At 49.2% G+C, this 16,459-nt stretch overlaps 1 protein-coding gene across 3 annotated transcripts in view; it reads right to left on the reverse strand.

Annotated features, from left to right (window-relative positions):
• DCDC2C (doublecortin domain containing 2C) overlaps positions 1 to 16,459 on the reverse strand; it is a 68,917-nt gene that overhangs the window by 25,610 nt on the left and 26,848 nt on the right. For all 3 annotated transcript variants that reach the window (XM_061426707.1, XM_061426706.1, XM_061426708.1), the window contains exons 7-9: positions 7,621 to 7,747; positions 2,989 to 3,089; positions 1,459 to 1,524 (exon numbers count right to left, since the gene is read on the reverse strand). In XM_061426707.1, the coding sequence (XP_061282691.1) occupies positions 1,459 to 1,524; positions 2,989 to 3,089; positions 7,621 to 7,747 (294 nt within the window). The remainder of the gene's footprint in view (positions 1 to 1,458; positions 1,525 to 2,988; positions 3,090 to 7,620; positions 7,748 to 16,459) is intronic.

Below are 16,459 nucleotides of genomic sequence, written 5' to 3' on the forward strand. Positions count from 1 at the left end.
CAGGGCCCCAGCGCAAGGAGAGGACCCTTGGCTCCTGGTCACCCAGGGCCCTGGGACCGACACCCTCCCACCCCAGACTCAGCCTTACACTCGTCACACGCCATGAGCATCCTCGTAAATACCCGCCACCTGCATCTGAAAGGCTTCCCTAAGGATCTGGACACAGCGTGTCTTTCCCTGAATGCTGCCTCTTGGTCAGAAATAGTTAAGACTGTAAGGAAGGAAAAAGGATCATTTGAAAGATTATTCCCTCTAGCCGTCTGTTTCAGATCATAAACTTGCTTCAAAAACCTGAACCAGCTTCCTGAGGACCCACGTCCTTTCCCACAAACGCCCCTTTCCACGACATGCAAGAACCAGAGGTCGACTCTGGCTCCAGCACCCCACAGTCCGCCACCTTGGGGTCACTGCTCCCACTTCCCATGCGTGCAGCCTGGACACTGCGGGGCAAGTTTCAGAGCAGGAGACGGTCGCCTGCAGGGCCATCACACTGCGGACTGGCTCGTATTCTGTCATCAGAACACACTCGGACTCGATACCCAACGTGTGTTACACAACCTCCTGCCTGGGACCAAGAATTTAAGAAGAAGCCACCTTGAAAAAAATCTAGGGACAGAATTTTTTAAACAAATTCCCAAAATCTGTTTCTCAGCTCCACAGACTGTACATTTAAAGAGAATTTTGTCTTGAATGTTCTCACCGCACACACACGTCTCTGTTGATCAGCTGGATTATGGTGATCATTTCACAATCGATAACAATTTGATGTGCACCTTAAAAATAGACAGTCTTGAGTTTTCAAATATCTCTCGATTAAAAAAGTAAAAATAGAAGGGCATCCTTTTTGTTTTCCCAGGACACACATTTCATACAGATCAGTCACGTGATCTCACCACTTACTACAGGACGACACAGGCTGCGTGCACCGATGGCAGATCTGAAGCATCTGGATGGGAAAGAGAGGAAACCCCGACCACGCAGAGTGCTCTGAGGTGGCTCACGCTGCCACCACAGAGCCTGTGCCACACGCAGCCTCAGCCAAGACTTGGCGTTACACCACACTGACGCCCCGCAAAACCGATGCCCGGGGTACTCAGAAAAACGGAGCCCCCACTCCTGCTGCCACGGCACCCCTCCCCTTCCTCCCTTCTAAAGATGCATCTTGAGAGTTGTTGGGGGAAAAGCTCTTCAGTCTGTGACCGGAAATACAGCAAAGGGCAATTAGGATTCGTGTGGAACCATGAACTCTACGCCTGCAATTTCTGACACACGAGAGATCTGAGGTGAGTACAGCCCGCCCAGAAGACACATACTCTGGTCCAACCACTCTACCCTGGGGTGACTTGGCTCTCCAACCCTTGTCCCATCCAATGGGCGCTCCACCCAGCATATTACAAGGATGAGGAGGTGCCCTAGACTCAGGCTGGGCAGTACAAAACCAATGGAGAATTAACTCACCCTGTTGCCTTCAAAATCAGTGTGTCTGTTTGTCTCTTCAGCGTCTTTGACGATCTCGGCTGGTCTCTGGGGAGAAAAGACACCACACGCTGGATTTAGTCATAGTCAACCTGCGTCACGGTCCTTCCAAGATGCAAAGAGTGGGTGAAGCCCTGTGATCTCCTGACGCTTGTATGGGCAGAGACGAAAGCCACCCTTTTCCCCACAGAGGTTTCTTCACACCCAGGATGGCATCTGCTCTGCGTTTGGTTGCGCCAACGAATGCCAACCTCTGTAATAAAACTGCTGGGAAAAATGTTAAGAGACACTGCAAATGCCCGTTGGGTAAAAAGGAGAGACTGGTCACTGCAGACCCTCTGCAGTTCCCAGCGGACCCGTGGGGACCCAGAACAGCACACTCCTCCGGGTCCAAGAGACTGCCTGGCCCTGCTCCCTCCAAGGCCGTGGGCACACTACTCTGTGTGGGTACCTTCCTGGTGGTCACAGCTTGTTGGCAAAAGGCAACGAACTGTTGCAGTTGGTGCCCTGGGGCCCCTTTGCATTCTGGGAACATCGTATATCCTAGGGTCAAAATCAAAGACTCCCACGGAGGCTCCTGGGGCAGACGAGGGCCTCCCAAAGTCAGCCAGCCAGGAGACTCCAACCCCTGGTGCTCCCACGACCTCAGAGGCAGAAAGGGCACGAGGTCAAGTGCACACTGGCCTTTGAGGCCTCTGTCTGGACACGTCGGTGTCATCGGGGACCGCAGGTCATGTAGCCACACCTGACGTAAAGTGAGGGGACAAGTTACCCTACTGACGCTAGCGCTGAGCCCCGAGGGCCCGACAGCTCCTGCCAGCTGATCCCGGACCGGCAGCCCTTGGCTTCTGCTCCTGTGCAGGAGCCCGGCCTCGAGGTCAGCCCCTCAGCCAGCTCACCTGTCCGCTCCTCTCCTCTGGGGGCCACGTGGGGCTTCACCTCCCTCCTCCGTGAAGCCAGGAGGAAGGGAACGGGGAGCGAGGGTCCAGGGTGTGCCAGGCCCTGGACGGGACACTTCCACATGCACGACTTGGTGGCCATGCTGACCGGCTCGGTGACGCCACCTCACTGCAGGGACAGGAGGCTGAAGCCGGAGAGCAGGAAGTGAGGAAGGGACAGATCCCTGGTTCCTGACCACAGGGTCTGAAGACATCACTCATCCTGTCTTTCCACCAGTGACTCCTAGGAGCCTCCTACCTGCCAGGCCCTCTGCTGGGAACAGGGGCTACACCAGTAAGCAACGCAGACCATCCCACTGGTGTGGAGCTTGCAGCTTAGCGGGGGAAAAGACAGTACCAAAAAAATGACAAGGCAGAGCATGCAGTCACAAACCTCGACGATGACCAGAAGGTCCTGGTAGCAGGAGAGTCTTGGGGGAAAGATGGGCAGGCAAATGTGAGGCGCAGAATCTGAAGGGTGTTAACCGCAGGGGGCAAAGAACATTCTAGAAGGGCCAGGGAGAGCTTGGGGAGGGGCCGGGGACGCGGGCAGGCCAGGGGAGGGGCCACCCACCCCGTCCACAGGCAGCTCCACACGCACGTCTGGGGCCTCCTTGACTTCCGGGGCTCCTTGGGTCTCCTGGTTAGGAGTCTGCGCTTTAAACACGTCACCATCTGCAGGAAAATAACACAGCGTTTTCAAGCTGACGTGCGTTGTACCTTATCTGACCCAAACCAGAGTTACAGCTCAGCGTTCTCAGAGCCTCCTGTGTCGCTGTCAGGCAGCCTGGTCCAGGGACCGCAGAGCCTGCCCACCACCTCCGTTTCCCCACTGCCCCGATCTGCTTTAGTCCAGGTGCTGGGCTTGGTGTCCCTCGACATCTGCACTGTGTCCACAAAGGTCCCGGACCCTGGGAGTCCAGGTCACCCCGTGTCCCACCCATCATGGGCCTCAGGCCAGAGACAGATACAATGAGCATTCGACAAGTGTGTATCCAGCTCATTCAGTTAGAAATAAATGCAGAGCAACCGCCAGACATCAGCATCAGATTTTAAGGACATGCAGATGTTCTCCTTCAAAACAAATTCAAGAACTGGGTTTAACTAGGCAGGGGTTGAAGCTGTACATTTGAGCCACTCAACTGAATTGGCAGATAAAATCATGTAATTAGCATTACAACTGGATGTGTTAAAAGCTTACAAAATCCCAAGATTCTTGAAAAGCTTATCCTCATCCTGATCAAAAGCAACAGATGACAGTAAAGAGAAAGAAGGGGGCCAGGCAGTTCCTTCAACATCCAAGAAGGCACAGATGTGGCCGCTGACAGGCTCATGATCCAAAATGGGAGGCTGTGCTCGCAGCCCATCCCATTCCTTGGTCGAGAGTCCTGCACCTCCCCGCCTCCATGCGCCCATTCTTGCCCTCTCAAGCCCCCGGCCGAGAAGAGCCACCCCCACGCCCTGGGCTGGAGGATGAGGGGCAGAAGAGGAGAGGAAAGAGGCAGGACCCACTGCATCCCAGAGGTTCCTCTAGCTGTGCCTTTGATATTAACACTCATGGCAGTCCTCAAACAAACCCAGAGGGCCCCCTGCAGACACAGAGTGTCTCGGGTCCAGCAGGGTGACAGGCGGAGCGTGAGTCCCAGGACACCACACTCCTCCCAGAGGGAGGGCATGCCTTGCGCCTGGCCACCCGGGCCAGGCCCTCAGGGTATGTCTTCCCAAGAAAGGCTTTACTCAGTGGTTAAATTTTCTACTGCCGCTAATATATTACAGAGTTTCAGGTCATAAAGGCTCAACAGGCTCAGTGATAGCCCCAGAGGGTGGTTCAGGACAGTATGACCTCGGTGCTCACGCATCTGCCTGGCCCACCAGGCCGCAAGCTCCACGGATGGAAGGAACGTGTCTGAACACCGCCGCGTGTCTAGACAGAGCCTGGTGCACCGCAGGACGATGCTTTGTCCTGGGACGGGGAGCACGGGGGTCGGGGGGCACAGCCAGAGAAAAGCATCAGGGAAACAGTCAACGCTGTAGCTTGAAGCAAACACAGGAAGCTAAGAAGCAGCAAGCAAAGAGGAGAAAACTGAAGTCATTTTGTGTGGTACTGAGAGCCGAGGGAGAGGACAGCTTTAAGAGAAAGGACTTTTGTACTTGTCAGATGCTGCGGAGAAGGCAAGGGGACGCTGCCTCCAGCCACTCTCCTCTTTCTCCATAGCCAGCCACGGGACTAGGGTCTCCCAAGCATCCATCACACCTACAGGGAACACGGCCACAGAAGCGCCTTCTTCAGAGCCTGGACCCCCGTCAGAGCTAATGTCCGTAGTAACAGTAGCACGAATAATACTAGTAACGAAGTGATAACAGTAATAGTGATGCTAATAATAGTAGTAACAACAGCACTGATAATAATAGTAACAGTAGTGCTAGCAGTAATAGTAATAGTAATACCAGCAATAGTAATACCAATAGTGCTAATAATAGTAGTAACTATTATAGCTCTATTATAGCTAACAGAGTTACTATAACTCTAATAGCCAGTAGAGCTAACAACAGTAGTAACAGTAACACTAATAATAGTGGCACCCGTAGTACTAACAGTGGTAGTAACAGTAATACTAATAACAGTAGTAACAGTAACAGTAATAATAAGAGTAAGAACAGTGCTAATAATAGTAGTAACAGTAGCAGTAACGATAGTAGTAACAGTAGTGCTAACAATGGCAGTAACAGTAGCACTAATGACGGTGGTACCAGTAGTGCTAACAGTAATAGTAACAGTAATACTAATAAGAGTAGTAACAGGCCAACAGTAGCAGTAACAATAGTAGTAACAGTAGTGCTAACAGTGGTAGTAACAGCAGCACTAATGATGGTGGTACCAGTAGTGCCAACAGTAATAGTAACAGTAATGCTAGTAACAGTGGTAACAGGTCAACAGTAGTAGTAACAGTAGCACTAATGACGGTGGTACCAGTAGTGCTAACAGTAATAGTAACAGTACTACTAACAAGAGTAGTAACAGGCCAACAGTAGCAGTAACAATAGTAGTAACAGTAGTGCTAACAGTGGTAGTAACAGTAGCACTAATGACAGTGGTACCAGTAGTGCTAACAGTAATAGTAACAGTACTACTAACAAGAGTAGTAACAGGCCAACAGTAGCAGTAACAATAGTAGTAACAGTAGTGCTGACAGTGGTAGTAACAGCAGCACTAATGATGGTGGTACCAGTAGTGCCAACAGTAATAGTAACAGTAATGCTAGTAACAGTGGGAACAGGCCAGCAGTGGTAGGAACAGCAGCACCAGTAACAGCGGCACCAGCGGCGCTCACAGTGGCACTGACAGCGGGGAGACCCCGCGGGACCCCAGCCCGCCGCTGATAACATCAGTAGTGACACCAATGGCACCAGGGGCAGCGGTGGCAGCGATAGCACTAGGAATAGGAGTGGGACTGCAAGGAGCATATTTTAAACCATCTCCTTTTAGAATCACTTCTGAAAGGTAGTCTTTTAAAGTCTCTCACACTCCAAACAGCTCAGACGCCTTTTATGCTCACATCTCCCTCAAAAGGCTGACACGCTTGCCGGCTGTTTTCTGTGTCAATGGCCCTTCAGGGAAAACGTGCCCACCCTGACGTCCAGAGAGACAACAGAATGAGTTCTAAGTCCTGTGTTCATCTTGGGCTTCCTGACAGGGGAAGCCCACTGTCCTCAACTGTGGAATTTTGGGTTTTCACTCCCCTCACCACAGCCTTACCCGATAACCGATGTATTAATAAATCGGACAGTTACAGTCAGGATTTTAAATCAGATCGTTGTCAGTCACATCTCTGCAGGACGAAATTGGTCTGGAAAAGCACGTTCTCAACCCGGCAGCATTCTGAATTGCCAGCAGCTGCGGGGAGCCGGTGAGGCATTCCACTCGTGACAAAGGTCATGAGGAAGGAGGCTCGACATACGCAAAGGCGGGATCGAGCCTCAGGAGTCCCCCGGATATTCTCGAGCATTTTCCCCCCAAAAACCAGAGTCTGCCTACTTTATTGCTTTGTGCTCTCACCTCTGACTTTACTGGGGGCTGTCCCCTACCACCATCTCGCTCTCTCTCTGTCAAAGAGTTAACTTACAGCTCCAATTAATAAAGTTCCTGGGCAATTAGGAGTGTTTAAATCCAAACCCCTCTGATGGCTCTCTAACTCGCCTGACAAGTTTACCCGGACTCCTGCAGCTATGCATACGATTGTTTACAGTCTCCCAGCCTCGAGAGGCATGGGAAGCTTAAGATATTCAAATAGCTTAGAGCCTCTCAGAGAGTTAAAAACTGTCAGAATAAACTAGTAAAGGATTTCATTGATGAGTCAATGCTTGTTGCCAAGTTTTCACATCCCCTGAATTGTATCCTTGAATATGTATCAATTAATAGTGGGTATGTAGAAAAAATAAGTAGTGGCCTTGGTGTTAGTAACTTTAGACCCTTAAGGTAATAAATTCTTTCTTTGTTGTAAACCCATTACACATCCGCCCTATAGGAATGCAATTTTATCTTTGCAAGATGGTGCCAAACCTTGAAATAATTACTCTTAGAGAAAGTAAGTCTTTGTTGATAAGTCCTTGTCAAGAGTCATAAAATGTTAGTAGGCCTTCTGGCCAGAAGATGATGTAAATCACCTAAACCATTTGTATACGATACATTTGCAGGAAAGAAACCTTGGTTTTTGATAAGAATCAAAGACTGCTGACTTTGCATCCCCTATTATCCTCTATGTGTAACTTAGGGTATAAAAGCCCCTGTTAAAAATAAAGCTAGGGGCCTTGCTCACCAACGCTTGGTCTCCCCATGTCATTCTTCCTTCAAAGCTGAGTCTCCATCTGGAGCGCGGAACCCACCACGCTTACTAATCATGCCTGGGCTTCTAAGACCCACTCGAGAAGGAGTCTAGGGTGAGACACCTTCCGCTATTCGAGAGGGCGCCTGCGGCCTACGTAAGTGGTGCAAACTTCTTGTCTTGAAGTTTTATTGGTCTCCCGCGTAAACCAAGCTACTCAGCTTCTTTTCTCCACTGAATTTTCCTACTGAGCTATCCTCATTCTATTGTTCTCTATATCTCTAATTAGCATATAAATAGTCGCCGACGCCGTCTCCCCTTCGAATACCCTGGATCAGCCGGGGCTGGTCCTCGGCAAGCAGCCACACAGAATTTCACCTTACCTGCCCCACTCTGGATTAAAGGTTCTGCCTTTGGTTTCTTTTTTCCTTCTTTGGCATAAAACACAGAATCCTGTGCTTTGGGTGAAACGTTGTCCTGTTTATGAGTGTCTTTCACCTTGGGATCCTCCTAAGGTACAAACGAAGAATAAAAAGCACGTTAGGATGGATGCATACAGTCCATCTAGTCGGTTATTTTGAGAAGAGCCAGGGAAAGTGCACGCTCCTGGGGTGATTTGTGGGAGAGGACGCAGGCACCTCCAAGAGCCCCGCTTCTCGCACCATCTGGACCATGCTGTCGCTACACTTCTCTTCTGTAAAGTGGTGAAAATACTCCTCTCTCTCCAAGGAACACGAGGGGCAGCACCTCGGAGGGAAGGGAAGTGGTTCTCTTCCCAAATGCAGGGGCCGCGCGCCTGGGGAAGGAGGGCCTCCCAGGAGGGCCTGTGTGCGGAGGCAGGGCAGGTCTGCAGGGGTCGCTGGGGCTCTAGAGACACTCCTGCCAGCCTCCGAAAAAGTGCTTCAGCAACAACCACCAAACAGTCGCCACTGGACCCTCAGGGCAGGATGGAGCACCTCTAATCAAACAAAAAAGAAAAACAATCCCTGGCAGGTGTGTTCGGGTTACAACTGAGGGGAACTCAGATTTCTAAAAAAAAAAAAAAGCTATAAACTATAATAACAAAGCGTAACCAGATCACAGTGAGACGAGCTAATTCTGAGCTCCATTCCGATTCTACCCCATCTTTACATACAAACCACCTTTTTTAGTTCTCCTTTATTCCTTCTTTACTGAAGTATTTGGAAGTGAAGACAGGCAAAACTATACAAATAGATACTTCTTGTGAGTCCTCTATGTCACTTAAGAAAATGTCAAACTAAAACCATGAACTTGCACCATTTATATATGAAACTATCTGTGCATTATGCAATACCAGAGGTTTCTTCCTTGTGGAAATTACAGTGTGAAAATAGTTCTTCAGCCACATATAGGCACCACACAAAATCTTTCTACCTATTTTAGGAGGCTCTACTGCAAGCTGAAATTGTGTTCATAAGTATAGGAAGCAAGGCCTTGGCAGAGCTGGTTTTAGAAACAGAAAATGGTATATGATGTTCGTGTCTTGGAGGCAGCTGGAGGCTGGGATTTAGAAAACTTGCTTGCTTCTCCCTGGCATGACTCACAGCTCCTTGTCACAAGCATTTTCCATCTTTGGCCTCTAAGATAAAGACACCATATATTGAGCTTACTATCTCTGAAATAGCACTCAAAGGACAGTGACAAGGAAATATTCCCCCCATCCCCTCATTACAAGCACACAAAAGCAGAGACGGTGCTGAACAAACAGCACAGAGCAGCGCGCACCCACCGCGGTCAGACGCCCCAGGGCTTCCCGGGGCAGCGGGCGGCAGGTGAAGGCGGACACACGCCCTGTTTACACTACTGGGTGGTTTCCTGACAATAGAAACAGAAGCCCCTGCAGAACCGCAGGACTCTCACCCCATTCAAGAAACAGGCCTTGACACAGACTTCTAGCTAATCCATCTTCCATGCTCCAATCTGGTCTCCATACCATGACATGCTCCATGGACCCTAACTCGACTGCAGACCCAGCCCAGAAAAACAACAAAATACTTACACAACTCTGCTTTCAATTTCCTTCATCTTTCTTCCTATTAAAAATATTTTTGGAAAATAAACCTGAGGCAAACTGAGTTTATTACTCTGTGGTGTTTTGAGAAATAATATCCTGCAGAGCTGCCATCAGTCAGTCCAGAGAATTCCATGGACTGTCCAGGCCAGAACACTGGAGTGGGGAGCCATTCCCTCCTCCAGGGGATCTTCCCAACCCAGGGATCGAACCCAGGTCTCCACATTGCAAGCAGATTCTTTCCCATCTGAGCCACCAGGGAAGCCTATGAATGCTGGAGTGGGTAGCCTATCCCTTCTCCAGGGGATCTTCCTGACCCAGGAATCGAACTGGGGTCCTCCTGCATTGCAGGTGGATTCTTTACCAGCTGAGCCACCAGGGGAGCCCCACAGTGAAAGCATTAGTTGTTCAGTCGTGTCCAACTCTTTGCGCCCCATGGACTGTACCCCACCAGGCCCCTCTGTCCATGGGATTCTCCAGGCTAGAATACTGGAATGGGTTGCCAATTCCTTCTCCAGGGGATCTTCCCGACCCAGAAATCAAACCCGGGTCTCCTGCGTTGCAGGCAGATTCTTAACCTACTGACCTATGAGGGAAGCCCTCCATTAAAAGCATTTTTGGAAAACAAGCCTGAAGAACACTGCGCTAACTACTCTGTGGTGTTTTGAGAAGTAATATTTTCCTGCAGAGCTGCCATGACCAATCCAGCTGTTTTAATGCCACTGTAACGGATCATCCAACATGTGAAACACAGCCTCCGAAGGCCACCTGCGGCGAACGAGACTGGGACTAATTGATGAACGCAGCAACCAATTCAGAGGCAATCCATCCTCAGGGAGAAAACAACACGCCTCCTGGAAAAAGGCATTTCTCTGGCTCCCCAGTGAATGTCCTGGTTCCAAAGCAGGTCAAGACCTTCCATCAACAAACTAGTCTCGGCTTTGAGCACTGCTAACATAGAAGACTCGCTAACATTTGAACCCGAGCGTTGCATCCCCAGGCTGCCGGAAGATGGCAACAAGCACTGCCTGACTGTCCTGTGACGCTGTGTGGACCTGCCCTCGTCAGCCTGCAAATGTCAGCTCCAGAGCATTTATCTCACGCTGAACTTCACAGTCTAGACCTGGTTATTAAAGTGTGGGTGTCAGGCGCCCACACGTACTCACACTTGGCTTCCAGTGCTTGATCTCAGTTCATTACTATTGGCTTACCAACATTTGGGTTTTATGGCCAAAGAGAAATAGGTAATATTAACATTCTGATTGTGGATATGATATAAATACAATGCTCAGTAACTATTTACCAATATTTTATGGAGACCTGAACCATATAATATCATTTTAATATACAAACCCAATTTTAAGTGTTTGTTCAATTAACCACACTTCTCTGGAAGGTAACAGATACCTTCTTTGGAAGATAAATGCGTGTGTGCTAAGTCACTCCGTTGTTTCTGACTCTTTGTGACCCTATGGAACGTAGCCTGCCAGGCTCCTCTGTCCATGGGACTCTCCAGGCAGGAATACTGGAGTGGGTTGCCATGTTCCCCTTCAGGGGATCCTTCCAGCCCAGGGATTGAACCTGTGCCCCTGTCTCCTGCATTGGCAACTGCACAGTAAATGCAGGGGCTATAAAACTGAATTTGCTGTAACAAAACCGGAGTGGCTGCCTTCAGCTACTTTCATTGGATAATAGAGTCATGGTTCAAGTTAACTGGACCACCTGAGGCATCGGCAGGCTCCTAAGACTTCCGTGCTGATCCAGCAGTTAAGCATCCACCTGCCAAAGCAGGGACACAGGTTCAGTCCCTGGTCTGGGAAGATTCTACATGTTGTGGGGAAAACTAAGCCCGTGAGCCACAACTGCTGGAGCCCACGGACTCTAGCGCTGTGCTCTGCAGCAAGAGAAGCCACTGCGATGAGAAACGCAAGCGCCACAATCAAGAGTAGCCCTTGTTCATCGAAACTAGAGAAAGCCCACGCCAGCAGCCAAAGATAAAAACAATTAAAAAAAAAAGAGCTAAGGTATTGGCAGGGTCCTAAGGACATCGCCAGCAGCCAATGATAAAAACAATTAAAAAAAAGAGAGCTAAGGTATTGGCAGGGTCCTAAGGACATATTTTCAAATGTTCAAATATCTGCCTCGGACAATAAGTGAACCAAGCCAAGCAAATAAGGCAGACTGCGTCCTAAGCACGGTTTACGTGTGCTAATCAGTTCAAGTGTGTTAATTATGACTTTTTGTCATTCTCTCAGAAATAGGCATTTTTAACAGTGCAATTTAAAATTCCACTAAATTAAGATAAAATCTTTCATTTTGTTCTCAATGGAAATCAAGATATAAGAAGCAAACAGCTTTGCTCTTCTTTTTTTTTTTTTAATACTCTGTTAAGGTCTCTACATTAGCTTAAATTAGAAATTCATGCCCTTGGAAGCAAGTTTGATGCCAGGAATCCTGTGGGAGGGAACAAGAATGAAAGGGGGGAATCGGCTTTCACCGATGGAAACCTTGAGAGGTCAGTGGCGGTAAGTCTCACCACTGCTCAGCGGAGCCAGGATCCCAGCTGAGGACCTCAGAGTCCAGAACGCTCGCTCTTAGAGCCTTGGCATTCCCTGGGTGGGAGTCCTTGGCTATAAGAAAGGAAACCTGTTGTCATAATACGTGGAGAAGGTCTCACCCACTTCCTAGGCATCCAATTAGATCCAGAGAAGGTTCATCTTTTTCCTCATTAAAGAATCCACATGGATAACCCCAGACAAACATGGGAGCAGACTTGTCCTCTGCTGCAGATCGTACAGAATTCTGATTGACATCAACAGCACTTTGTGGGGAGTTCAGGGTTTCTGAGCCCAAGCCACTCGTTCTTCTTGCTTGGCCCCTGCAGTAAGCTTTTCTGATCAAAACAAAACCGAAACAGTGCTTTTCTGCAGAGATATCCCCTCTCATGGCCCCTTCCCTCTCATGTGGCAGACGTGGTCATCTGGAGCAAGGCACCTCTTCACAAACCAGCACTTGCCTCCTCGCTCCCCAGGGGCCCAGCTCTCCACTCCTAACCGCCCTCCCCCACTGCTGCCCTGGGAACCCTGAAGTCACTCCTGACTCCTCCCGCTTCCTCTCACTCCCCAGTCACGTGGGCATGCCCACGATCCTTCTCACGGTTTTCCTTCCCATTTTACTGAATCGAGATGCCAAAAATCGGTAAGACACATGGTTCTTTCCTGTGTCGCTAATAAAGAAGTTAAGCTGCCACTTAAGCCATGTTGAGGTGCTTCCTTATTACCCAGAAGTTCTTTCCTCTACATCCTGAAAAAAAGCCCTTTAGGAACTATTTAGACATAGATAATTATCAATACCACGTGGAGGGAAACAGTGTGTGTGGGCATGCTTACTTATGTCTGACTGTTTGCAGCCCCATGGGCTATAGCCTGCCAGGCTCCTCTGTCCATAGGATTCTCCAGGCAAGAATACCGGTGTGGGTAGACACGCTCTTCTCCAGGGGATGTTCCCAACCCAGGGATCAAACTTGAGTCTCCTGTGTTGCAGGCAGGCTCTTTACCACCTGAGCCACCAGGAAAGCCCAAAGGAAAACAGAGGAGCCATAACCAGTACCATCTTTCAGAAGTGGGGACATGGCCTTAGATACCCCCAGCCCAGTGGACCCTCCAGCTAAATGCAGCCTCCTAAGTACCTGGTGGAACCAGCCCAAGACCCACTCAGCCAACCCACAGAATCTAGAGAAATAATAAATCACCGTCATTGTAAGTGAAAGTCATTCAGTAGTGTCTGACTCTTTGCAACCCCATGGATTATACAGTCCACGGAATTCTCCAGACCAGAATACCGAAGTGGGTAGCCTTTCCCTTACTCCAGGGGATTTTCCTAACCCAGGGATCGAACCCAGGTCTCCCGCATTGCAGGCAGGTTCTTTACCAGCTGAGCCACAAGGGAAGCCCAAAGGTTGGCTTGTCAAGAGTCGTCATAAGCTCCTCGGTTTTTAGATGATGGCTCTTTGCATAGTAACAGGTTATTGAAACTGGTAGCTCAGCTACGTGTGGGTTGTCTCCCTTTTCTGGGTCTATAAACGAATTGGCTGTTGTTTCACAAAAGCATATGGAATTGAAGAGCGTACCCACTAAAAGCAAACGCACATAGAAACCCACTTCAATTCTGAGTCACAGCAGAACCATCTCGAGGACATTTACACAGCAATTAAACTCACCGTGTGCAGTGCCAGCCACGCACGCCCTCAACTGGAAAGACAGTAAAGCGAGCAGCTGTGGTCAAGTTCACCACGACAACAAATGAACCCACAACACGACGTCTCGGAGCCAGGAAGACAGGAGAACGCTCGTCACAGAACCATGATGCACAGCAGGTCTCAGACCCAACTGCTGCCCCGCGTGCCGTCGGCTGAGGGGTCGTGCGGCCTCGGGACGGCCTCTCCTCTGCTATTTCTACTCATGCTGCATCTTCAGTACGCACATTGTGTTCCGTCGCTAGCAGTGATTCTCAGGTGCGCGTCTGTTCATTTCACTTCGCTGCTGAGGTCAGGAGCCCCGTGAATACAGGTGTCTCACCTGCCCTCCCAGCCTGCCTCCTGCACCCCACTTTCCCTCCACAGGTACTGTGCTCTCCCGACTCTTTGGGGCCGTGCTGATGGAGAGACACAGGTGCATCTGAAAGTCAAAGAGGTGCCTGGCTGCCCTCCTGGAATTGTTGATGGAGGAGGTGACTGGCTGCCCTCCTGGAATTGTTGATGGAGGAGGTGACTGGCTGCCCTCCTGGAATTGTTGATGGAGGGAGGGGTTGGTGCTGGTGGAATCGGGATGACTGCAGGCTTGGGCTAGACCAGAGAACAGAGTCCACTTCCCGGGTGAGGACAGTCACGACCACTGTGGTCCCTGCGTCATGCTTACTGGCACGTTCTAGTACTCCACTGGCAGACACTCACATGCGGCTCGTCTGTTATCTCCAGCACATGAAGCTTTGTGAAGACACGTATAAATTCATCAACAGATGCCCTCGCTCAAGCCTGACCGCCTGTGGGTGGAGAACTCTGTGTGTTTTTGAGATTGTTCACTGAGGGGTCAGGAAGACCTCGTACCGTAGGTCGTTTAAAAACACACTTGCAGGACTCCGCTGGTGGTGCAGTGGGTAAGAATCTGCCTGCCAACATAGGCAACCCGAGCTCGATCCCTGGTCTGGGAAAATTTCACATGCCGCAGAGCAACGAAGCCAGCAAGCTGCAGCTCCTGGAGCCTGGTGCCTAGAGCCCGAGCTCTGCAGGAGGAGAAGCCACTGCGATGAGAAGCCCGAGTACCGCAGCAGAGTGGCCCCCACTCGCCGCAACTAGAGAGAGCCCCCACCCAGCAACGAAGACCTGGAGCAGCTGAAAATAAATAATTTTTTAAAAATCAAATGCGTTAAAACAAAACACACACTTGCAGATTTAGATCACACGATTCCGCAGTCCCACTCCCGGGCACGTGTCCAGAGAGAACACTAATTTGAAAAGAGACACACACTGCAATGTTCGCAGCAACACTATTTATGGTAGTCAAGACGTGGAAGAAGTCTAAGTGTCCATCAGCAGATGAATGGGTTAAGAACAATGTGGTACATGCGTACAATGGGACAGTGTGCATGGAGATTTTCATTTTATCAGATGATCATACTATTATGGTTATCATTATTGTACGGAACAAGCATACATAACATTACCATATTACCAGAGGTTATCCTATTAAGGTAAGTCAGAGAAAGACAAATATCATATGATATAATTTATATGTGGAAACTTCAAAAAATGATGCAAATTGACTCATTTGCAAAACAGAAATAGACTCACAAACCTAGAAAACAAACCCATGGTCACCAAAGGGGAGAAGAAGAGGGAGGGAGAAACCAGCAGTTTGGGATTAAGATGTGATACTTTGCTCTACAAAACAGATAAACAAGCTCAGGCGAATCCAGCGCAGGACGGTGAGAATGGCACAGGGGAGTATCCTCAGTGTCCTGGATAACCTGTCGTAGAAAAGAATCTGAAAAAGAATACACACATATACTTGTATAACGGGATCGCTCTGCTGTTCCCCTGAAACTAACACAACATGTAAGTTAACCAAACTTCAATTTTTTTAACTGTTTTAAAAAACCGCTTGCAGCTTTAAAAGAAAACTCAGTTCTCGGTTTTGCCAGCAGCTGCTCTTCCGCCCGGCTGACACCCTTAGAATGGGCAGACGACCAAGGGCTCAGGACAGCCCCTCACACGCCGCAGGGCGATGTCCCCACTGAGGGCAGTCCTGGGCTTCCGGGTGGGTTTTTACATTTCCTCCCCTCACTTTCCAGAAGGATGTTGAGGTGGCTCACACGGAAAATAAATGAAAGCTTAATAAGCTAGAAGTGGAAAGTCGGGAACAAGTAAATAAGGGAACACATGTATTTAGCCTAAGATAGTTGCAGTGACTAGCCCTAAATCCAGGCTCCTGCAGCCAAAGGGAAGGGGCCAGCACGCAGAGCAGTTTCCATTCTCAGCAACACAGTCCAGTCCTCAGATGGGGCCAGGACCCCCTCAGGGCTCAGTTCTGAGGTTAACGGGCCACGCGGGCCTTTACACAAGAGACGACGGATAACGCAGAGCCCTTGGCAGGTATCTGTACCTCAGCCTTTGCTAAACCAGTGCCATTTATTTTCTCCTAGGACTTTTAGTCTTCTATTAATACAACAAAACGTGCTTGTTGCATGCACCATAGATCTAATTTTTCTGAAATAACACATTTTTGCATTGCAGTTTATGCCACGTTGGTAATCATTCTCTTTAAAGAGTCCAAAGTATTCAATACCCTCATCCAAACCCATTATCTTTGCAGTGATACTATCTTTCCCCTTCCAGAAGGGAAAGGAAATGTAGATACGTTGGAAGAAATGTGCTCAATTTTAGACCAATTTTAAACGTATAATGAAAAGAAAATTACATCCCTACCTATAAGGAGCCAAAGCCAAAACAACAAAACAGTGAAAAGAGGACACAACAAAAGCATGTGCCTACAAACCCGCGTTGCCGGTTCAGCAGATGGATTCAATCACCTGCGTTCAGCGACATCCAAAGCCACAAAGGTGTGGGATCTCAAACATGCACCATTCACGCTAAATAAGAGTCATCACTGAGAAGTCAGTGCCCACACGACGTG

This window comes from Bos javanicus, chromosome 8, assembly GCF_032452875.1.
Source record: "Bos javanicus breed banteng chromosome 8, ARS-OSU_banteng_1.0, whole genome shotgun sequence".
NCBI classification, from domain to species: domain Eukaryota; kingdom Metazoa; phylum Chordata; class Mammalia; order Artiodactyla; family Bovidae; genus Bos; species Bos javanicus.